This window comes from Hibiscus syriacus, unplaced genomic scaffold (genome assembly GCF_006381635.1).
Source record: "Hibiscus syriacus cultivar Baekdansim isolate YM2019G1 unplaced genomic scaffold, ASM638163v2 tig00116951_pilon, whole genome shotgun sequence".
Lineage (NCBI taxonomy): Eukaryota > Viridiplantae > Streptophyta > Magnoliopsida > Malvales > Malvaceae > Hibiscus > Hibiscus syriacus.
This window is the reverse complement of record NW_024063482.1, coordinates 610,321-635,217: the sequence shown is the minus strand read 5'-3', so window position 1 is coordinate 635,217 and position 24,897 is coordinate 610,321. Positions and strand designations below refer to the sequence as shown.

Here is a 24,897-nt window from a genome sequence, read left to right as displayed (position 1 = left end):
TTGAAACAAAAACCACACGTATATAACATATAACCCCAAACTTACCTAATTTTTTTTTTGGGTAAATTCAAGACTTAGTCCCTGAATTTTCTTTAACTCTAAAATAAGCTCCAAGTTTTAAAATCTTTCAATTTAGTCCCTAAATTTTTGCCAATTTTCATAATTAACCTCAAATTTCAATTAAATACTATTTTGTGAATATTCGGATTATTACAAAAACCGCTAATCCACAAATGGCGTCCATGGCTGCAATGTCCGCTACGATACCGATCAACGGTTCTTCCGTTTCATGGAGCCACCCTACATCCACTGCTCCGAATAACTTGTCGTTCTCGACTTCCGCTCTTTTCGGTGACAAGTTTGATTTCAGAAACGTCACAGCTTCCTACCAAACAAAACGGACTCCGTTTACCATCTCGCCAAAAGCCGTTTCGGATTCCAGGAACTCCCATGCATGCCTTGAACCGGACACTAGTCGAGTAACCTTCCGTTTGTTTTCTGATCTGCCGATTGACGTTTTTCTGTTTATTATTGTGTTTTTATGAAAGTTTGGAAAATTCTGATTGTTTGGCAGAGTGTTTTGGGGATTATATTAGGAGGCGGAGCAGGGACAAGGCTTTACCCAATGACAAAGAAGAGAGCAAAGCCAGCCGTTCCGTTAGGAGCAAATTAAAGGCTAATTGATATTCCTGTTAGCAACTGCTTGAACAGTAACATATCCAAAATCTACGTTTTAACTCAGTTCAATTCAGCTTCCCTAAACGGGCATCTTTCCCGGGCATACGCGAGCAACATGGGCGGTTACAAGAAGGAAGGGTTTGTTGAAGTTCTTGCTGCTCAGCAGAGTCCTGAAAACCCAAACTGGTTCCAGGTTAGCTATTACTAGAATTGATTCTATTGTTTATGAATTATATATTTATATAAAAAAACGAGTGTACAGGGGACAGCAGATGCTGTGAGACAATATTTGTGGCTGTTTGAGGAGCATAATATTATGGAATTCTTGGTTCTTGCTGGGGACCACTTATATAGAATGGATTATGAAAGGTTCATTCTGGCACATAGAGAGACTAGTGCGGATATTACTGTGGCCGCGTTTCCAATGGATGAGAAACGGGCCACTGCGTTTGGTTTGATGAAGATTGATGAAGAAGGGCGTGTAATTGAGTTCTCTGAGAAACCTAAAGGGGACCAGCTGAAAGCGATGCAGGTAGAATGATGAGATTTTCACATGATCAGTATCCAGGGTTATTATGATCTTTGCTTCTGGTTTTAATTTTTGATGGTGTGTGTTTAGGTTGACACGACAATTTTAGGACTTGATGATAAGAAAGCAAAAGAAATGCCTTTCATTGCTAGTATGGGCATATATGTTGTGAGTAAAAACGTGATGTTGGATCTTCTATCAAATAAGTTTCCAGGCGCCAATGATTTTGGAAGTGAAGTCATTCCAGGTGCTACTTCCATTGGGATGAGGGTAAGCATTCACTTCATGCATGCATGCATGGCTGTTTCCTTTATCATTCTGAATTACTCCTTGTATTATGTAATTGAGGAGCTGACCTTTGAAATCATTTGTGAATACATGTAGGTACAATCTTACTTGTATGAGGGCTACTGGGAGGACATCGGTACGATAGAGGCATTTTACAATGCAAATCTGGGAATCACCAAAAAGCCAGTGCCAGATTTTAGGTATTTTAATGGATTCCTCACTACATTATCATTTTACCAGCTTGGCGGAATAACTTAGATACTTGTATTGTTCCCAGTTTCTATGACCGTTCATCTCCAATCTACACACAGCCTCGTTATTTGCCTCCATCCAAAATGCTGGATGCTGATGTTACAGACAGTGTTATCGGTGAGGGCTGTGTTATTAAGGTTTGTTCCTTGAGGATAATCTGCTTAGTTTTTTCACTTGGCATATGGTTTAAAATGGAAATTTGACTACGTACTTGGTTGATGACAGAACTGCAGAATTCACCATTCTGTTGTTGGTCTTCGATCTTGTATTTCAGAGGGTGCAATCATAGAGGATACCTTACTGATGGGAGCAGATTATTACGAGGTACTATAGTATACCCTCAGTTTTTTAGTTTTACATTTTTCATTGGTAATAATCTGTATTAATCTCGTCAGTGTCTTCTTCCTGCAGACTGAGGCTGATAGAAAGTTTTTAGCTGAATAGGGGAGCGTTCCAATTGGTATAGGGAAGAATTCACACATCAAGAGAGCTATTATCGACAAGAATGCTCGAATTGGAGACGATGTAAAGGTTTGTGTTTATTTATTTTTCCTTTCTACTCCATTAATTAAACCCATCTCGTTGGGAAAAGAGATGAATGGTGGGTGCAATTTCAAATCATTAACAGCGATAATGTGCTAGAAGCTGCAAAGGAAACGGATGGATACTTCATAAAGAGTGGTATTGTAACGATAGTAAAGGATGCCTTGATTCCTAGTGGAACTCTAATTTGAGGGTTTTTGTTGCTTAGAAAAGCCATTTTAAACACACTCCACTCCAATCATTTATGAACAAGAGATGACAAATTGAACATTCTGTATCTGATCAGACCTACTGTAAATTGCGGATTATCAAGGGTTTAGGATAACAAAAGTTTCAACCTTATGCTAATTTGGTAGATGTATTATTTATTATTTATATTTTAATGCATGAATTAATTTATTTTTGTAATTTTTAATTTGTCGTATGTTTTAGTTTGAATAAAGTGAAGAAATAAATATTATTTATTGTGAATCAATCATATTTTTGTACTTATATTTCTAGTAGAGTTAATTGTAGAACATATTCTTAAACTATGATCCTATCTTAAATTGATCCTTAAATTTTAAAATATTTTATATCATTCCTCAAATTATATTCTTATTCTTAATTGTTTTTTAATTTTTAAAACATCCTATATCTGACTTCAAATTATCAATATCATTTTATTTTGATCATTCCTCAAATGAATGTAAATCATGCCCCAAAGCATGATAGTTGAATTGGTTTCAACTGTTAAAATTCTCGTAAATGAAAAGTAATATAAGATGGGTCTATGGTGGAATTATGTGATACTCTCGAAACTAATGGGAATGTGCATGAAGTCTCGTCCAATTTATTTGTTAATTTGATCGATAAAGGTGATAACAGGTCTCCAGGCGAGGAGAATATAAGCGCTGTTCCCAGAATTGAAAAGTTATGGGCAAATGAATTTTGTTTTAATTCTATTTTCCCGTCTTTGTCTAGTGGGACAGCTGGGCTTGATTCAGGTTGTTTGAGGAGCGGATTTTCCAATGACCTGGAAGTTAGAAATGGGGCGCATGGTGGGTCTGAGGTGGCAGTGTGTGTTGCTAATGATGGTATCGTGCAAATGCATGTTGGGCCGAACACACCTCTTGATGTGAGTTATCTCAAGGTTTTTGATAATAGTATTAGGAGCTTGGATTATTTTAGAGATGTCGATCTTTCCATTAGTAAAATATTATTGGAGAATCACGTGGTCAATGCTTTCGAGGGACATTACTCACCTTGCGACAAGACGGTTTTTAAGGGCAATACAAAAGTGGTGGAGGAACCTAAGATCATGCATGACGGTTCAGTAGTGGCATTGGACGTTGCTCACGTTGAAAATGCTTTCGAGGGTTCTTTTACGCCTTTGGTCAGCTCGTCAAACAAGGGTATTGTCGTTGGATCGAATGTAGACCTAATTTCTTCCCGAAATGAAGATGAGGGGACTTTATCTAAGTCTCCTGTTGGGCGTGGTTATGAGGAGTCGTTGATATTGCCGTGTCGGTCCTTTACCAAAAAATTAAAGTTGAAGAAATTTGGTTCAATGTTGGAAATTCAGGGCAAAGTTCTTTCTAAAGCTGTGAAAAGAAGGCGAGATCGAGCGCTGAAGAAATTAAATTTGAATCAATCAGATCTTTTATCTGATTTATCGGGTACATCTATTTCAGATTCTGTTTTAAAGCAAAGGTGGGTTGAAGCTTTTATTGAAGCGCAAGAGGCATTGTCTGTAGATAGGCAACTCGGACTTATGGTCGGTAGTCCTGGAATGGTGGTTCTTTAGAAGCTTTTGTCTTTAGACTCGCGTTGATGTTATTTAGAGTATTGTTGGGGTTGTTTAGGCAAATGTTTTCGATCTTGGAGATCTTCTTAGTTTTGTTTGTTTGGCTAAAGGGGTTTGGATCGATTGTTGTTCGTTTCGGGGATGTTTGGGATAGCATTTTGGAGCTTTGGTCTTTCTATTCGTGGCCTGTGTAGTACCCTTGAATTTTAGGTTTTAGTTTGAAGTTTGAGGTCGTTCTTTGTTTCAGTTGGTTGTTGATATTCTGCTTTGATGCTTCTCCTCAGGAGGTTATGTGCTAAGTTGTTTTGTTGCTCTATTTTGTGGTCTTTTCCGTTGGTTCCCATCTCTGTTTGCAGCCGTGTTTATAGCAGCAGGTTAGATGTGTCTTTGTAGTAGCTTGTATCTCAGGCAGTGTTTGCTTTCTCAGGAGCTTGTCTCTGGCTTCCTGTTCTTTCCACCTCATGGTTCACTCTTTTTCCTCAGAATAGGTTTAGGGAGGTTTTTTAATGAGGTCCATGGGGTGGTGTAACTTGTATATTTATTAATACAAAGTACTCATCTTTCAAAAAAAATATAAGATGGTCATACAATAAAAATGAATGTTCCTAAAGAGACTCAAGACATAACTAATAATACAACTCTAGAAGAGTTTTAGATACATGAAAAATGAAAATGAATATAATGAAGAGATCTCCATAAGTTATGCCACTACGAGAAAATAATGTAACCAAAATATAAAAATTGTCGATAATGATTTACAAACAATATTTCTATGGAAGTAAAAAAATAAAATGAGGATCTTAATTTGAAATCTATCTAGGAGTATTGATGTGAAAATAATTGGCTAAAATGGAAAGACATTATTGGAAAGACATTATTTAAGTGAAGTTAAATCAATTTCGAAAATATGTATAAGTAGTCTAAACACCTAAAGATGTAATACAAGTGTATAAATGATTTGGGGAAATAATTATTATGCATGAGATTTTCAAACACTATTTTTGAAAATATGATGCAAGTGCATCATATTTTGTTTCGACCCGTAGATTGGGTACTTAAATATGACTTTTTGTGAAAAAAATTATTATAAAAATAATATGGAAATAATTATTATACATGAGATTTTCAAACATTATTTGATGTCTATACAAATAATGTGGAAATAATTATTATACACGAGATAAGCCGAGAAAGTATTTAGACCTAGCATATCCAGAAGATATGTGATTCGGTTTCACATGATAAGATGTCAACTATCTTGTACAAAGACAATGCAAAATGTACTCAACTGAAAAGGTGATACTATAAAGGAAACATATTTTTCTAAAGTTTTCTCCTTCATGATCATCACAAGAATAATAATATAAATATTCGACTAATCCGTTCAAGTGATTTTTTAAAAGATCTATTCATCAGTGTATTGTTTACTTGAAGATTTGAAGATTGTATTCAAGGTTGAATTGTAATACTAAAAAATCTTATGTGATATTGTCATGAGGGGAAGTAAATACGCGTTGTACTATTTTTTCCTTAATCAAGGTTTTGTCACACTAAGCATTCTTGGTAAGATTTTTTTTAATGAGGCAACATGTTATGTGTATTAAAGATGTGTGTACTCTTTTTCCTTAATTAATTTTTTTTCTCACGAGATTTTTATCTTAGTAAGGTTTTCATCTCCGATGCAACTCCATGTTACACTTATATCGATAACATGTTAAAAATATAGTTTGATATAATATATAAATTATTTATATATCTTAGATTTTTTTTCTTTGTATTTTCTATTGATAATATATTTTTGTCCCATAGAATTTTATAAGTCCACCTCTCATAAAATTTTAGAAGTTCGCCTCCTCTAACAAAAAAGTCTTGTGTTCATCCATGCTTAAAGATACTAATCATGTTAATATTCAATTGTTTATATTTATATTTTTATATGAATGCTTTGAAAAAAAAATCTGATGGAGTATGAATGTGAAGCTTTATCGTCAAAAAAGTGTTTTGGTGGTTGTGTTGACAAAGGAAGAAGGTAAAGGTGACGAGAAAGATGACGATGATCATGTTGAAGAGGGAAGCGAAGAGGGAGATAATGTCAAAATGCATTTGACTATTGGGTCTTGCCTAAAAGGGGAATGACCAACCTTGATTATCAGATCATTTTCTTGCCAGAGTTATATATAGTCAACGTGGCTAAGCTTGCAAAATATGATATATAAATATATAATCAAGTTTTAGAATAATATATTTATATTATTTGGATGAAGAAGACAAGTATATAGTACTTGTAAGGTCCTGAACAAAATCTTAAACAAGTCGACCAATCAATGTGTTGAGTTGATGTTTGTATGAAGGATGTTTGGAATTGAGTTGTACATTCTCAGCGACCAACATATATTAAGATGTAAGGCTCTGACGTTTGGGCATTACAGCTCATTAAATTCACAAAATAATATAAACAAAAGAATTGAAGTGGAGATGTTAAGCAGCCGGACATAAATGAAAGCGACATTCATGGTCTTCATTCTCACACTGGCCATGGCACTCAGCTGCATCTCACGCAACTGCTAAGCTAACCCATTTATCCATGACTTCACATATTTTTTTAGAGGATAAACTACGTCCGATATCATTAAATTTGAGGCTTTATAATGTTTTTACCATTAAAATTTTAAATGTTTGAATTATTGCACTAAATTTTGGTTCTAACTTTAATTATATAACCATTAAATTTTAACGTCCCAAAGATATTGATGAATCTTTTAGTCACTGTGATGACACGGACAAAATGGTGTCCTTTTGCCGCAACTATTGATGCCCAAACGACTTCGTTTTATATATTGAACTTTAGGGGAGTATCTAATAAAAAAACTTTAGGGGCTTATCGATTTTGTCATTAAACTTTAAAAATGTCTAGGCACTAGTCTTTTTCAACTGCCGTTTGTAGTCAATCATCTCATGTCACTGATTGTCTTTTTGCAATAAGATTGGTATCAAAATGTTCACATTTCACTCATATTTCTTCTCATATGATTGGTTTTTCGTGAAACTCACTAAAAAATTGCCGAAATTCATCAAAAGATTTGATGTGCTAATACTCTGATATTCTCTTATGACCATTCAATGAGACTAATTTTGGGATATATTGTTCGTCTTCTTGAAATATCGCCTCTCACTGTTGGATTTTCGGGCAAACACCTTAAACCTTTCAAATATGAGAAAGCCCCCGAACCCCCAAAAAGTGGTGGATTTTTTGTTTAATTTCGTCAATTTTTAAGCGAGCTTCGTGGAAAATCGATCTATGAGAAGACATGGGATTTGAAATTTAAACGTTTTGATACGCGTCTTGTCGTGAAAGGCGATCAATGATGGATGATGATTGACTATCAACGGCGGTTGGAAAGGTGTAGTGCCAAAAAGTGATATGTTTTAAAGTGTAGTTGAATAATCGATACACCCTTAAAGTTCAATGTCTAAACCGATATCGTTTTGGGCATCAATAGATGTACCAAAGCAATATTGTTTTGTCCATGTCATCACATTTTTTGAATTTTAACGGTTAACGGCCTAATAATATAATTAAAGTCAAAATCAAAGTTTAATATTATATTTGAAACAACCGAAAGTTTATCTATACTTCGTATAAAGCTGAGCGATATATGATATAGAGTTCCCTTTTTAAAATTCTAAAATTGAAAGAAATAATATATTTATATATATATATATTTGAATTTAAATTTTTAAATTATTATAAAAAATAATATCAACTGAATTAGTATCCAATTGATCTAATAAATTTGTAAAGAACAACCATTGTGAAGCGAAATATCGGCCAATAATGTAAAGTTCTTTGGACTTGGCAGACATGAATCATTGGGTCGAGTTTGCACGGAAATAGTATTTCTTTTCTTTCAATAATAAAATAGGTATACGCGGCGAATAGCAGACGTAGTAAAAGGAGATTAATGAATGGTGGATGCTTTAATGGACGGCAGAGATTTCCCTATTTGGTTTGGTTTGATAAGTAAAATAAATGAAGATTGCTTTCTTTCTTTTTTTTTCTTTTTGGAGATTCGCATGCAAATTGCATTAATTATAAGTAGTGGATATATTCATAATAATAATAATAACAATGCATGTCATCTTTGTTGTGAACCTACCATTTCATTCTATTTCCGTGTAGATTATTTATTAATATAAGCACCACCTCTCTATTTGATAAATCTCCGCCCCTGCTTCTGCCTCTTGCTTGGGCTCTTCTTCATTGCCTCCTTTCTTACTGATTTCTTTTTCTCCTTTTCCGGACTTCTTTGAGTTTCTCAGAGAACTCAATTATACGCCCTTCTTCATCAAATTAAATGTAGTAGCCCATTTCTCATCCATCAGAAATGCAGTTACAGTAATGTCAGCATTAGTCTCTCTATGTGTTATACTAAACTTTTCATAATCCATTCTATATAAATGGTCTCCAACAAGAACAGAGAATTCCATAATATTATGCTTCTCAAACAACTATAAATACTGTCTCACAGCATCTGTTGTCCCCTGTACACTCGTTTAAAAATAAAAAGTAAAAAATATATATATAATTCATGACCAATAGAATCCATTTTAGTAGTAGCTAACTTAGAATTAGTTTGAGTTATCAATACAAGAAAATCCAAACTGATTCCAAGTTAGCTACTACTAAAATGGATTCTATTGTTTATGAATTATATAATATTTAATTTTTAAAACGAGTGTACATTAGACAACAGATATTGTAAGACAGTATTTGTGATTGTTTGGAGAGCATAATATTCTAGAATTCTTGGTTCTTGCTAGGGACCATTTATATAGAATGGATTATGAAAGGTTTATTCCGGCACAAGACTAGTGCTGATATTACTGTGGCGGTGTTATTGGCGGTATTGTTAAGATTTGTTCTTTGGGGATAATCTGCTTAGTTTTGTCAATTGGCCAATGGATTAAAATGGAAATTTGAATACTTGGGTTGATCGATGGCAAAACTGTAGAATTCACCACTCTGTTGTTGGTCTTCGGTCTTTCATTTCACAGGGTGCAATCATAGAGGATACCTTACTGATGGGAGCAGATTATTACGAGGTACTATAGAATACCCTCAAAGTTTTTTAGTTGCACATTTTTCATTGGTAATAATCTGTATTAATCTCGTCATTGTCTTCTTCTTCCTGCAGACTGAGGCTGACAGAAAGTTTCTAGCTGAAAAGGGGAGTGTTCCAATTGGTATAAGAAAGAATTCGTACATCAAGAAAGCCATTATTGACAATAATGCTCGAATTGGTGACGATGTGAAGGTTACTGTTTTTTTACTCCATTAATTAAACCCATCTCGTTGGGAAAAGAGATGAATGGTGGGTGCAATTTCAGATCATTAACAACGACAATGTGCAAGAAGCTGCAAAGGAAACGAATGGATATTTCATACAGAGTGGTATTGTAATGATAGTAAAGGATGCCTTGATTCCTAGTGCAATTTCAGATCATTAACAACGACATTGTAAAACTTGATTTTATATTTATATATCATATTATGCAAGTTTACCGACGCTCCCTTTTCTGTCTTTGAATTTCATTATCATTATCAAGAGACAAGGTCTTTTATGAAACTGAACGAATAACATATGGAAGAAACATGAGAGCACGATGGCAACAAGAAATGCAATATAACCATGGCTGCTAAAGACGAGAGACTATTTTATTACAAATCAATAGTGTTAGTGGCTAATATATTAATTTTGAAACTTCAATGATTTAAAGAAAAATTACTCAAACATTAGTGATCATTTATGTAGTTTACACAATTTTATAATTGAAAGTGAAAAATACTAATTCCATGCAAACTCGACCCAATGATTCGGTTCTGCCAAGTCCGGTCCATGTAGAACCACTACATTATGGGTCGATAGCACTTGTTTGAGATGCAGCTGAGGGCCATAGCCAGTGTGAAAATGAAGACCATGAATGTCTCAACTGCTTAGTATCTCCACTTCAATTTCTTTTGTTTATATATTCCCAGTTTCTGCAGTGTCAATGTTACTGCTCCAAGTGCTTTTGAGCTGCAATGCCCAAAAGTTAAAGTCTTACACCTTAATATATGTTGGTAGATGAGAATGAACAACACAATTCAAACCATCCTTATACAAACATCAACTCAACACATTGATTGATCGACTTGTTTAAGATTTTGTTCATGACGTTACATGTTCTGTGTGTTGCGGAAGACGGCTATCGGATAGAGCAAAATCACAACTGATAATTTGAGAAAATAAAAAATAAAGATAAAAGAGACACAAAATTTACGTGGAAAACCCCTGAATAATATAGGGTAAAAAACCACGGGCAACGGTAGAAGAATTTCACTATGAGAAAATAGGAATTACAACCTCTCTCGATCTACCAAGGAGAAAACAATGATAATTCTCTCTAGATAAAAAGGAGAAAACAACTCTCAAGAAACTCTCTAAAATCTCTCTAGTATTGGAAGAAAGCTAGAATGCTTTGGGATGGTTTTGAAGCTAAATAAGCTAGGGTATTTATAGTTGAAGCTTTAAGGACTAATTTGTAAATATCCTAAATTACAATGGCTAAAATTAAGGTTCTACCATTTCCAAAATTCAGCAATAGCTGCTGCCCCTTTTTTTTTCAAGCAGCACCGAAAGCTGCATTTATTATGCACACTTTCGGTGCATAGTCAACAATCTCCCACTTGAAGATTTGATTGAAACAATCATATCTTCACACCATTCTTTCTACCTTGTACCATCATGTTACTTACGTCTCTGACAGGCCACAAGAGGATCGACACCAAGTAAATTTATCGGTATTGATCGCCTTCGTCATGAAATCTGCTATGTTGTCTTTGATATGGATCTTCTGTATATCTACCTTCCCTTCTTCCACCTTTTCACGAATGAAATGGTATTGAACTCGTATGTGTTTTGTCCTTGAATGAAATGATGGATTCCTTGCTAGATGCAAGGCGCTTTGACTGTCACAAAACAGAGAGACAAACTCTTGATTGTGCCCAAGCTCCTCCAATAGCATCTTCAACCAAATTGCTTCTTTACTGGCTTGTGTAGCTGCTACATATTCTGCCTCTGTTGTGGATGTAGCCACAACTGACTGCAATTTTGAAACCCAGCTTACAGCTCCACCAGCAACTTTGAACACATATCCTATAGTAGATTTACTTTTATCCAAATCCCCTACATAGTCAGAATCGACATACCCATTTATAAGTAAGTTTGATCCTCTGTAACATAATGCAACATTTGAGGTCCCTTTGATGTATGTTAGGATCCTCTTTACAATATTCCAATGCTCTTTGTCTGGATTCTCCATGTACCGACTAACCACTCCCACTGCTTGTGCAATGTCTGGTCTTGTGCATATCATAGCGAACATTAAATTTCCCACTGCTGATGCATACGGTACTCGAGACATCTCCATCCTCTCTTCTTCACTGCTAGGACTCATACTGGAGGATAATTTGAAGTTAATAGGAAGAGGGGTAGAAATTGGCTTACAATCTTGCATGCTAAATCGTGACAAGATTTTCTTCAAGTAATTCTTTTGTGAAAGCCAAATCTTCCTATTACTTCCGTCTCAGTGAATTTGCATCCCTAGAATCTTGTTTGCTGATCCCAAGTCCTTCATTTCAAATTCCCTAGCCAGTTGTGCCTTCAATTCTTCAATATGATCTTTGTTGGGTCCTGGAACCAACATGTCATCCACATACAACAGCAATATAACAAAATCGTTATCACCAGACCTCTTGAAATAAGCACAAGGGTCAGCATTAAGTCTATTGTATCTAAGGCACATAATGAAGGAATCAAATCTCTTATACCAACACCTCGGCGTCTGCTTTAGACAGTACATATATTTGTTCAACCTGCAAACCAAGTTCTTCTTTTCGTCTTCTTAAAAACCTTCAGGCTGGAGCATATAAATCTCTTCTTCAAGATTTCCATGAAGAAAAGTTGTTTTAACATCTAGTTGCTCTAGATGTAAGTTCAATGTAGCACACATTGCTAAAACTACTCGAACTGTTGTTAGTTGAACCACATGAGAAAATATTTCATTGAAATCAATACATTCCTTTTGAGCATATCATTTGACCACCAGTCTTGCACGATACCTCTCAACTTGATCGTCACCATTTTGCTTGATTTTGAAGACCCATTTGTTACCAATTGGCTTCATTCCTTGTGGTAGTGGCACAAGGTCCCATGTATTATTTTTATGAAGGGCTTCAATTTCTTCTTGCATTGCCATCATCCACAGTGAAGCATCTGAGCTTTTTATTGCCTCCTGGTATGTTGATGGCTCACCGTCCTCTGTTAAAAGGCTGTATGCAATATTACCTTCTATAACATAATCTGAGTGCCAATTGGGACGTCTTCTCACACAATCTGATTGACGAGTTGTTGGAGCTTCAAAACTCTCTAGTTCATGTTCATCATGTATTGGTTCTGCTTCAGAAGAATCTCCTTGTTCAAACTCTTTTTCCACATGTATCTGCGTAGTCTCTGACTTTTCAGCGCTACCATCTTCTTCTTTTCTTTGTATCTTATCTTCTACAAAGATAACATCCCTGCTGATGATCACTTTGCGGGCAGTGGGATCCCACAAGCGATACCCCTTGACTCCATCAGCATACCCCAAGAATTTGCATTTCCTGGATTTTGGATCCAGCTTTGAGATTTCTTGGGAGTTGTACATCACGTACACAATACTTCCAAATATATGGAGGTTTGAATAATCAGCTGGTTTACCAGTCCACATCTCCATTGGTGTCTTCAGCTCTATTGCAGTTGATGGAGCTCGATTCACCAAATAACAAGCGGTATTGACTGCTTCTGCCCAGAATGATTTTTCTAGGCCTGTATCCCTCAACATTGCTCTTGTTCTTTCTAACAAGGTTCTGTTCATCCGCTCTGCCACTCCATTTTGTTGAGGAGTGTTTGCCACTGTGAACTGTCTTTTGATGCCTTCTTTCCTGCAAAAGTCATCAAATTCTCCGCTTGTGTATTCTCCTCCATTATCTGTTCTGAAACACTTGATCTTATTTCCAGAATCAAGTTCCACCCGCGCTTTGAAGATTTTGAAAGTTGAAAACACATATGACTTCTTCTTAATAGGATACACCCAACATCTCCTAGAGTAGTCATCAATAAATGAGACAAAGTATTTTGCTCCACCTAGGGATGTAACTGGTGCTTGACATACGTCAGAATGTACCAATTCTAGAACATTTTTGCCTCTAGAATTTGACGTGTTGAATTTCAACCGATGCTGCTTACTTGTTATACAATGCTCACACAAAGAAAGTGATATCTTTGTTAAGCCGGGAAGTAGCTTTTGCTCCACAAGGACTTTCATTCCTTGTTCTGACATGTGTCCAAGTTTTTGATGCCATAGCATTGCAGAATCTGAACTACATGAGGCAACAGAGGCTTCTGCTTCTAGCAAAGTCTCTCCCTTCAGCATGTATAAGTTTGCTGCTATCTTTTCGCCTTTCAGCACCACAAGCGCTCCACGGAACACCTTCATGATTCCTTTCCGTGTTTCAATCTTGCTTGCATTATTATCCAACAATCCGTAGGATAATAAATTTTTCTTTAGGCCTTTCACGTGCCGCACATCTCGAACAACTTTAATTGTTCCATCATACATCTTCAATTTGATGGTTCTCACGCCAATGATTTATAAGGCATGATCATTGCAACTATACACAGATCCTCCTAAGACATGTTCATACTGATGAAACCATTCTCTTCTTGAGGTCATGTGATATGTTGCTTCTGAATCAATGAGCCATATATCTGCAAATCTTTTTCTTCCTTCCACGGTGGTTGACGCTTCACAGCATAATGCATCTCCATCATCTGAAGTGTTTGCGGTATTGCCTTATGGATTGGAGTTTTTATTTAGACTCCAACAATCCTTCTTCAAGTGACCATTCTTTCCACAGTTGTAGCACTTTAAATTCTTGTTGCTCCTCGACTTTGATCTACCATGTTTGTGACTGCTGCTTTGGCCACGTTTTGTTGATCTCCCTCTCGTCGTTGTCAACGCTTCTGCTTGTTGCAGATTTACTTGTCTGTCTTCCTTGTTCTTGCGCCGATTTTCTTCTTGTAGAACAACAGCTGCAACGTCATTGAAGACTAGACTGGTGACATTATTGTTTGTCAAGTTGATGATGAGTTGATCATACGAATCCGGTAGACTTTGTAGTAGAAGTTCAGCACGTTCTTGTTCTACTATTTTACAGCTTAAGGATGTAAGCTGAGAAAATAAAGTGTTCAGTGTGTTTAATTGCTCTATCACTGAAGTAGATTCTGACATCCGAAGAGTGTACAATTTCCTCTTAAGGAAAATTTTATTGTGCAACGATGTGGCCTCATACAATTTGGTGAGATGATCTCATATCTCCTTAGCTGTTTTCTTCTCCTCGATGCTTGACAATACTTCATCTGCTAATGCTAGATGAAAGTTTGCCATAGCATTTCCGTCCATCTCGTTCCATTTATTGTCATCTGCGAAATCCATCGGCCTTTCATTGATAGCCGCTAGACACCCGTCTTTCCTCAGGATGGCCTTCATCTTCAATTTCCACAGTGAGAAATTTCTCCCATTGATTTTTTCAATATCAAATTTTGTTGCCATAGCTTCTATTATTGATAGCTCCCACTATTTCACTATCGTGAATAGTTCTCTAGAACCTCAAAGAATTGGTAATACCTTCTTATTATCTTATGTTGGAGGATCCACCTTTTGGTGGCAACCACAAAGACAATAAGCAGATATTACACACTTAAATCTGGCTCTGATACCAATTGTTGTGGAAGACGGCTATCAGATAGAGCAAAATCGCAACTGATAATTTGAGAAAATAAAAATGAAGATAAAAGAGACACAAAATTTACGTGGGAAACCCCTGAATAATATAGGGTAAAAAACCACAGGCAACGGTAGAAGAATTTCACTATGAGAAAATAGAAATTACAACCTCTCTCGATCTACCAAGGAGAAAACAATGATAATTCTCTCTAGATAAAAAGGAGAAAACAACTCTCAAGAAACTTTCTAAAATCTCTCTAGTATTGGAAGAAAGCTAGAATGCTTTGGGATGGTTTTGAAGCTAAATAAGTTAGGGTATTTATAGTTGAAGCTTTAAGGACTAATTTGTAAATATCCTAAATTATAATGGCTAAAATTGAGGTTCTACCATTTCCAAAATTCAGCAATAACTGCTGCCCTCTTTTTTTTCAAGCAGCACCGAAAGTTGTATTTATTATGCACACTTTCGGTACAGAGTTAACACTGTGTACTCATCTTACTCATTCAAATATTATATATAGTTGTCTTCATCGGGTTATGTTGAAGGGAGATTCACTATCAATTATTTCAAAGCTCAAATCAACTCAAGATGACAGTTGAGTGATTAGTGTCAACATTTGGGATGCAAAAGATTTAGGTTCCAAATTCACGGATTGCTCTTTCCACTATGTCCCTAGAAATGAAATGTAGTGGCCCATGCTTTAGCGAAGGAAAGGTTGCTTCTTACCGGGGATTATATTTGGGTTGAAAAAGCACCACATGGAGTGGAATCTCCGGTTGCCGAAGACAGAAGATGGATCTATCCACCGTAGTTTTGGCAGCTGTCGGCATTGTCTTGTTCGAAGGGTTGGTCTTCCTGTTTATGCTGTTATTGACCGGACCCTTTTCGTTTTGTTCCCCTCCTAGCTTGGCTCTACATCGTCTCTCGATTTCCTATCGCTTCCCATAATGATTTTTGAGAGTTTGGTATGTTTCCCGTTAGTCTTTTTTTCCCCTTTTGTAATATTACTCCGCATAATAATATGCCAGCTGGCACTTTGTTCAGAAAAAATATTATATATATTTTATTGGATAAAGCATATAAATGATCTCCAACTTTAGGGTGTTGTTTTGTTGAGTCTCATGTTTATTAAAAGTTATAAAATAGTCTCTCAATTATAGAGTGATGCTTTGTTGAGTCTCTCAACTATTAAAAGTTACATAATGGTCAATCGACTATTTATATGTTCTAAACTCGTTCTTTTCCATTAAAAGATTAGTTGTCTGAATTGGATGTTAACAAGTTGACTGAGATATGATAAAATCGGATCTAGAATTGTTTGAGTTGTATTTTGTGAATTAACTCTCTATTAATATTATGTCATTGAGTCAATGTTTGAAACATTATGCTGTCGAGCTAGTGCTTAAAAGCAACAATGATTCCATCAGACATTATTAAAATATAATTTTATCATATCCCAATCAACATGTTAATGTTCAGTACTCGGAAGACAATCAATTTTTCAATAGAATATAACTAGATTGAAACATATGAATAATTGGGTAACCATTTTGTAACTTTTAATAACTGAGATGCTTAACAAAACAACATCCCATAATCAAGGGATCATCTTATAACTTTTAATAGTCAATGGACTCAACAAAATAACACACTATAATCGGGACCATTTATATATTTTACCCATTTTTGTTCTAAAATGTCATATTATGCAAGTTTACCGACGTTGACTATATATAAATCTGGCAAGAAAATGATGCGGTAATCAAGGTTGGCCATTCCCCTTTTAGGCAAGACCCAATAGCCAAATGCATTTTGTGTTCTACGTGGTTGCCATTCCCGCCGCCGTTTCACTGGTCAGATTCAATATCTCGGAGTGTATGACCTGAATCTGGCTCAAGAAGAAGGAACAAAAGAATCATACTTTTAATTTCGAAAACTAAATATAGTTTTTGATTAAATCATAAATAAATAATTAAAATCCATTTAATAGGGTTTGTTACGAATTTTAAGCAGGTGACAGTATGACTGAAACAACATCCATAAGTTAATCAATTACTAATTTTGGCACATAAATCCCTTTAAATATGCCCTAAAATGAAATATATTTCGTCAAAACTTCACATTCATAAAGCTGCCACTCCACTACACTCATTTTAGAGTAAAACCGCTAATCCACAAATGGCGTCCATGGCTGCAATGTCCGCTACGACACCGATCAACGGTTCTTACGTTTCATGGAGCCACCCTACATCCACTGCTCCGAATAACTTGTCGTTCTCGACTTCCGCTCTTTTCGGTGACAAGTTTGATTTCAGAAACGTCACAGCTTCCTACCAAACAAAACGGACTCCGTTTACCATCTCGCCAAAAGCCGTTTCGGATTCCAGGAACTCCCATGCATGCCTTGAACCGGACACTAGTCGAGTAACTTTCCGTTTGTTTTTCTGATATGCCGATTGACGTTTTTCTGTTTATTATTGTTGTTTTATGAAAGTTTGGAAAATTCTGATTGTTTGGCAGAGTGTTTTGGGGATTATATTAGGAGGCGGAGCAGGGACAAGGCTTTACCCATTGACAAAGAAGAGAGCAAAGCCAGCCGTTCCGTTAGGAGCAAATTATAGGCTAATTGATATTCCTGTTAGCAACTGCTTGAACAGTAACATATCCAAAATCTACGTTTTAACTCAGTTCAATTTAGCTTCCCTAAACGGCATCTTTCCTGGGCATACGCGAGCAACATGGGCGGTTACAAGAAGGAAGGGTTTGTTGAAGTTCTTGCTGCTCAGCAGAGTCCTGAAAACCCAAACTGGTTCCAGGTTAGCTATTACTAGAATTGATTCTATTGTTTATGAATTATATATTTATATAAAAAAAAAGAGTGTACAGGGGATAGCAGATGCTGTGAGACAATATTTGTGGCTGTTTGAGGAGCATAATATTATGGAATTCTTGGTTCTTGCTGGGTACCACTTATATAGAATGGATTATGAAAGGTTCATTCTGGCACATAGAGAGACTAGTGCGGATATTATTGTGGCCGCGTTTCCGATGGATGAGAAACGGGCCACTGCGTTTGGTTTGATGAAGATTGATGAAGAAGGGCGTGTAATTGAGTTCTCTGAGAAACCTAAAGGGGACCAGCTGAAAGCGATGCAGGTAGAATGATGAGATTTTCACATGATCAGTATCCAGGGTTATTATGATCTTTGCTTCTGGTTTTAATTTTTGATGGTGTGTGTTTAGGTTGACACGACAATTTTAGGACTTGATGATAAGAAAGCAAAAGAAATGCCTTTCATTGCTAGTATGGGCATATATGTTGTGAGTAAAAACGTGATGTTGGATCTTCTTTCAAATAAGTTTCCAGGCGCCAATGATTTTGGAAGTGAAGTCATTCCAGGTGCTACTTCCATTGGGATGAGGGTAAGCATTCACTTCATGCATGCATGCATGGCTGTTACCTTTATCATTCTGAATTACTCCTTGTATTATGGAATTGAAGAGCTGACCTTTGAAATAATTTGTGAATACATGTAGGTACAAGCTTACTTGTATGAGGGCTACTGGAAGGACATCGGTACGATAGAGGCATTTTACAATGCAAATCTGGGAATCACCAAAAAGCCAGTGCCAGATTTTAGGTATTTTAACGGATTCCTCACTACATTATCATTTTACCAGCTTGGTGGAATAACTTAGATACTTGTATTGTTCCCAGTTTCTATGACCGTTCATCTCCAATCTACACACAGCCTCATTATTTGCCTCCATCCAAAATGCTGGATGCTGATGTTACAGACAGTGTTATCGGCGAGGGCTGTGTTATTAAGGTTTGTTCCTTGAGAATAATCTGCTTCGTTTTTTCAATTGGCCTATGGTTTAAAATGGAAATTTGACTACGTACTGGGCTGACGACAGAACTGCAGAATTCACCATTCTGTTGTTGGTCTTCGATCTTGTATTTCAAAGGGTGCAATCGTAGAGGATACCTTACTGATGGGAGCAGATTATTACGAGGTACTATAGTATACCCTCAGTTTTTTAGTTGAACATTTTTCATTGGTAATAATCAGTATTAATGTCGTCATTATTTCCTTCCTGCAGACTGAGGCTGACAGAAAGTTTTTAGCTGAAAAGGGGAGCGTTCCAATTATTATAGGGAAGAATTCGCACATCAAGAGAGCTATTATCGACAAGAATGCTCGAATTGGCGACGACGTAAAGGTTTGTGTTTATTTATTTTTCCTTTCTACTCCATTAATTCAACCCATCTCCTTGGGAAAAGAGATGAATGGTGGTTGCAATTTCAGATCATTAACAGCGATAATGTGCTAGAAGCTGAAAAGGAAACGGATGGATACTTCATAAAGAGTGGTATTATAACGATAGTAAAGGATGCCTTGATTCCTAGTGGAACTCTAATTTGAGGGTTTTGGTTGCTTAGAGAAGCCATTTTAAACGCACTCCACTCCAATCATTTATGAACAAGAGATGACAAATAGAACATTTTGTATCTGATCGGACCTACTGCAAATTGCTAATTATCAAGGGTTTAGGATAACAAAAGTTTCAACCTTATGGTAATTTGGTAGATGTAGTATTTATTATTTATATTTTAATGCATAAATTAATTTATTTTTTCAATTTTTAATTTGTCATATAGTTTAGTTTGAATAAAGTGAAGAAATAAATATTATTTATTGTGAATCAATCATATTTTTTACTTATATTTCTAGTAGAGTTAATTGTAGAACATATTCTTAAACTATGATGCTATCTTAAATTGATCCCTAAATTTTGAAATATTTTATATCATTCCTCAAATTATATTCTTATTCTTAATTGATTTTTAAATTTTAGAACATTCTATATCAGACTACAAACTATCAATATCATTCCATTTTGATCATTCCTCAAATGAATGTAAATCATGCCCAAAGCATGATAGTTGAATTGGTTTCAACTGTTAAAATTCTCGTAAATGAAAAGTAATATAAGATGGTCATACAACGAAAATGAGTGTTCCTGAAGAGACTCAAGACATAACTAATAATACAACTCAAGAAGAGTTTTAGATACATGAAAAATAAAAATAAAAATAATGAAGAGATCTCCATAAGTTATGCTACTACGAGAAAAATAATGTAACCTAAATATAAAAGTTGTGATAATGATTTTACAAACAATATTTATATAGAAGTAAAAAAATAAAATGAGGTTCTTAATTTGAAATCTATCTAGGAGTATTGATGTGAAAATAATTGGCTAAAATGGAAAGACGTTATTTAAGTGAAGTTAAATCAATTTCGAAAATATGTACAAGTAGTCTAAACACCTAAAGGTGTAATACAAGTGTATAAATGGTTTGTGGAAATAATTATTATGCATGAGATTTTCAAACATTATTTTCGAAAATATGATGCAAGCGCATCATAATTGTTTTCAGAATATTTGAGATAAAAAAAACTTGAAACCAAGTTTTTGTTTCGACCTGTAGATTGGGTTTTTAAATATGACTTTTTGTAAAAAAAAATATTATACAAATAATGTAGAAATAATTATTATACACGAGATAAGCCGAGAAAGTAGGTAGACCTAGCATATCCAGAAGATATGTGATTCGGTTCCACATGATAAGATGTCAATTATCTTGTACAAAGACAATGTAAAATGTATAACTCAACTGAAAAGATGATACATTAAAGGAAACACATTTTTCTAAAGTTTTCTCATTCATGATCTTCACAAGAATATTAATATAAATATTCGACTAATCCGTTCAAGTGATATTTTAAAAGATCTATTCACCAGTGTATTATTTACTTGAATATTTGAAGATTGTATTCAAGGTTGAATTGTAATACTAAAAAATCTTATGTGATATTGTCTTGAGGGGAGTAAATATGCGTTGTACTCTTTTTTCCTTAATCAAGGTTTTGTCACACTAAACTTTCTTGGTAAGATTTTTTTTAATGAGGCAACATGTTATGTGTATTAAAGATATGTGTACTCTTTTTCTTTAATTAATTTTTTTCTCACGAGATTTTTATCTTAGTAAGGTTTTCATCTCTGATGCAAATCCATGTTACACTTACATCGATAACATGTTAAAAATATAGTTTGATATAATATATAAATTATTTATATATCTTAGTTTTTTTTCTTTGTATTTTTCTATTGATAATATATTTTTGTCCTATAGAATTTTATAAGTCCACCTCTCCTAAAATTTTAGAAGTTCGCCTCCTCTAACAAAAAATCTTGTGTTCATCCCTGCTTAAAGATACTAATAATGTTAATATTCAATTGTTTATATTTATATTTTTATATGAATGTTTTGAAAAAAAATCTGATGGAGTATGAATGTGAAGCTTTATCGTCAAAAAAGTGTTTTGGTGGTTGTGTTAACAAAGGAAGAAGGTGAAGGTGACGAGAAAGATGACGATGATCATGTTTAAGAGGGAACACTACAGCAAAATAGAGTTTTAGCGGCATTTTTTAGTCATATAGCAACGTTTTTAAGCGCCGCTAAAAGCACTTGCGGCGATAGGAAAAACGCCGCAAGAAGCGCCTGCCATACCAGTGCCGCTAAAGTTAACGGCGTTTGAGAACAAAAAACGCCGCAATAGGTCAAGATCTATAGCGGCGTTTTTGGAACAAATGCCTAAAAGGTCGATATCTATAGCGGCAATTTTGGAACAAATGTCGCAAAAGGTTGATATCTACGACTTTTTTGGAACAAAAGCCGCAAAAAGTCAGATCTATAGCGGCATTTTTGGATACAAACGCCGCAAAAGGTCAGATCTATAGTGACATTTTTGTAACAAACGTCGCAAAATGTCAGATCTATAGTGGCGTTCCGCAAAAAGTCAGATCTATAGTGTCGTTTTGTTGATAAAAACGTCGCAAAAGGTAATATCTATAGCGGCGTTTTTGGATACAAACGCCGCTAATTATCTTTCTTTAGCTAAGATTAATTGATTTTGCATATTTCATTTCTGCTCTACATCACCTAAATTTAATATCATGTAGCTTTATCTAACTAATAGCAACCATACATTTTAATTAAGACACAGTTATGCAGAAAAATACTTAACAACAAAATAAATTAAAATTTATAAATTTTAAAATTAAATGTAATGTAGTTTGACATTGCATCCCGAGCTTAGTTTGACATAGAGAAGCCCATTAAAATTTATACAAGTTCTTACAAAATTAGATTCACCTCTATACAGTTACCGGTAAAAAGAAAAAGGGCAACTTGAAAGAAAGAAAAGTTGCCTCCATACCCGTATGTGACATACGGCTCCACCTTCTGCAGCATCTCCATCACAAAGACACCACTGAAAACTTTCCTCAATCTCAGCCTGTACAAGATGTTCCTAGTTTTTGGATGCATATCATTTTTGCTGCAACAAAGGGGAAAAAATCAGACTGAAAATTTTGGAAGCAAAAATATTGAACAAGAACAAGATTCCCTCTATTTTTGGGCAAACAAAAAAACACATCCTTCATAGGAGCTTGACAAAATTTCCTACGCCTCCTCCACAATGCTCCTCCCTTCCAAAAGGGAGAAGAAAGAAAAGAACACAATGAAGGAAGAAAGGAACTATATAGGGAATACAAGGAAAGAAATAAAAACATTAGGCGTGATCTTACCATCCATCCCAATTTTCAGTCCAAATCGTTGGTTTGTTAGGGGAATTTGGTCAGGTATCAATCTGCAAGAGAGAACAAAGGAAGACAAACAAAAGAAGGTAAAGTATAATTAAAGAAAAACACAAATTTGTTGTTTCAGATATCAAGGTTGTAAACAAAATAGAAATTTAAAAACAAGAAAGCAAGCATCTTCCATGATTGGATATGCACAAGCATTACAAAGAAAACCAAAGAATTAAAGGTAAGTACCTTACTATATCACCCGGAGCATCATTTTGCTTGCACATCACCCATGGAACCCCAGCACCAAGTCCCAAAGCCATGTTAGCAGCCCACTTGACATACTCTTTCCCCTTCTGGCCATATGAACCCTCCACATTGCCATATTCATTCTCAATCTGATAAAATTTTATCCGAGTTAAAGAATCTATGGGAAAGAGAAATTCTTGTCCCAATCTTTGGATGCACATGGATTTGAGAGAGAATTAGAATCAAAATGAGTTTTATTACTGTATATTATTAAAGAGGTAAAATGGCCACTAGAATAGCTAAGACACCATATTTTCGGCTAAGACATTTTCTTTCAAGGACAAACAACTATTTATTTTGAGAGAGAATTAGAATCAAAATCAGTAACGAATTATAAAAATGAGCAAACATATAAATTTATTAGAGTCTTTACAAATACAATATATTCAAGTAAGTGCAAAGTTGTTCTAACGAGTTGATAATAAATAAACACTTAGGTAATTTTTGTTTACTGGTAACTTACCTTACAGTAAACGATATGTTAACCACTGCTTAGAAAGTAGTCTTGAGAGAAAAATAACACTAGACATAGCATCGTGGCAGTAGTTGAGAATCATACATTATTAAATGAATTATCTGATATCTAAATTACTTGTAGGGACTACCTGCATCTTTTATTCTTCAAGAATCAAGATAGGATTTTCTTCTATATAAAGAGTTCAGATTTAGTTTAAACAATGGCTATTGTGACAATTTGACTCTAGATAGGATTGTCCATCTATGACAATGATGAACCAAATCATATGTAGAAATCCATATCAAATAAAATAATAAAAATCCAAAATCCACGTTAGACTCACGAGTTGCTCGATTCAACCGTTAATGAAAAACAAACTTGACTCAATTGATTACTCTTACCACCCAAAATTTTGCTCGAGCACAATTAGGAAAAAATCAAGATATAAAAGACTTAATTAGAATTATCATTACCCAAAAGAATTATCAGTACCATCAAAATATGTATGATGACAATCATGCACACAACCTGCCTAAACATCCTCACATACACTACATCATGAATGCAAATAATCTGCCTATAAAATGCAATTCATTTCAACTAACCCTCATCATATTCAATCAATTAGCTCAAATGCAAGTCTCTCCTGCACAGATTGATCCCACCCGTCAATCAGCATGCTAATTAATTAGGTCCAAAACATGCCACACACCTATGCACACAAAACTATTAATTTACAAACTCCATCAGGTACTTCAAGAGTGATATGGCTTTGTTTCTATCGATATGTTTAAATTACAATACAAACCAATTTAGAGGGACCTAGAGGAACAAAATAGTGGGGAAAAAAAGAATCAGAAGGGGAAATAACGATATCATATTGTTTCATCTTGGAGACTGTTCCGAGCAGATGGTTGAAAGACACAATTGAGGGCAAGTTTCTCATTAAAATCATGAAATTGAAAAAACTCATAGCTTCATCAAGCTCAAAGGATCTCGATTTACACTTATCTAGGGCCGGTCCAATGAATTTTAATGCCCTGTGAGAGATAATAATTTTATGCCCCTATACTTGTATTGTATTTCTTGTTCTTGTTTTTTTTTCGTTTTCTATTTTGGGCACCCAATGGTTGTTTTTGAGGTAACATATTTAAAAGTAATCAATAAAACAAATATAGTAGCAAGTAAATAATAAAACAGATATATTAGCAAGGAAATATACAACCTGACCGTTGACCGAAGTTTATGTTGTTGACTTGTTCTTTCTCACAATCAACTGATCTGGAAAATTAATGATGAAATCAAAATAATCAGAAGGAATCACTCTAAAAAATGTCTTTAACGGAAATATTTAGCCACTGTTTTTTTTCCATCAAACTAAGTTTGCCACTACACAATCAAAATTCAAACAATCAAACTATAAGCACTAGATTTGTTAAACAAAGTGAACTAAACTCATAAAGCTTTGTTTCTAGATGAAATGGGAACTTAATACATTTTATGCCTAAGTTTTACGTTTTTTCTACAAC

The 24,897-nt window shown here is 35.0% G+C and overlaps 1 protein-coding gene and 2 pseudogenes across 1 annotated transcript; all 3 read left to right on the top strand.

Annotated features, from left to right (window-relative positions):
• Window positions 1–233: 233 nt before the first annotated feature.
• On the top strand, window positions 234–2,481 carry LOC120188564 (annotated as a pseudogene).
• Window positions 2,482–8,920: 6,439 nt separating this feature from the next.
• On the top strand, window positions 8,921–9,584 carry LOC120188947 (glucose-1-phosphate adenylyltransferase small subunit-like). Its single transcript, XM_039192316.1, has 4 exons — window positions 8,921–8,980; window positions 9,063–9,179; window positions 9,272–9,391; window positions 9,465–9,584. Exons 1-4 carry the CDS (start codon window positions 8,921–8,923, stop codon window positions 9,582–9,584), a joined length of 417 nt encoding a protein of 138 aa, XP_039048247.1.
• Window positions 9,585–17,121: 7,537 nt separating this feature from the next.
• Window positions 17,122–19,370, top strand: LOC120189180 (annotated as a pseudogene).
• Window positions 19,371–24,897: the final 5,527 nt, after the last annotated feature.

Excerpts from the sequence above, each read along its gene's own strand:
- LOC120188947 (XM_039192316.1), top strand. The coding sequence starts at position 8,921 with ATGAAAGGTTTATTCCGGCACAAGACTAGTGCTGATATTACTGTGGCG. Across the intron at positions 9,180-9,271 it reads TGGGAGCAGATTATTACGAG|ACTGAGGCTGACAGAAAGTT; the intron begins GTACTATAGAAT and ends TTCTTCCTGCAG. Across the intron at positions 9,392-9,464 it reads GAATTGGTGACGATGTGAAG|ATCATTAACAACGACAATGT; the intron begins GTTACTGTTTTT and ends GTGCAATTTCAG.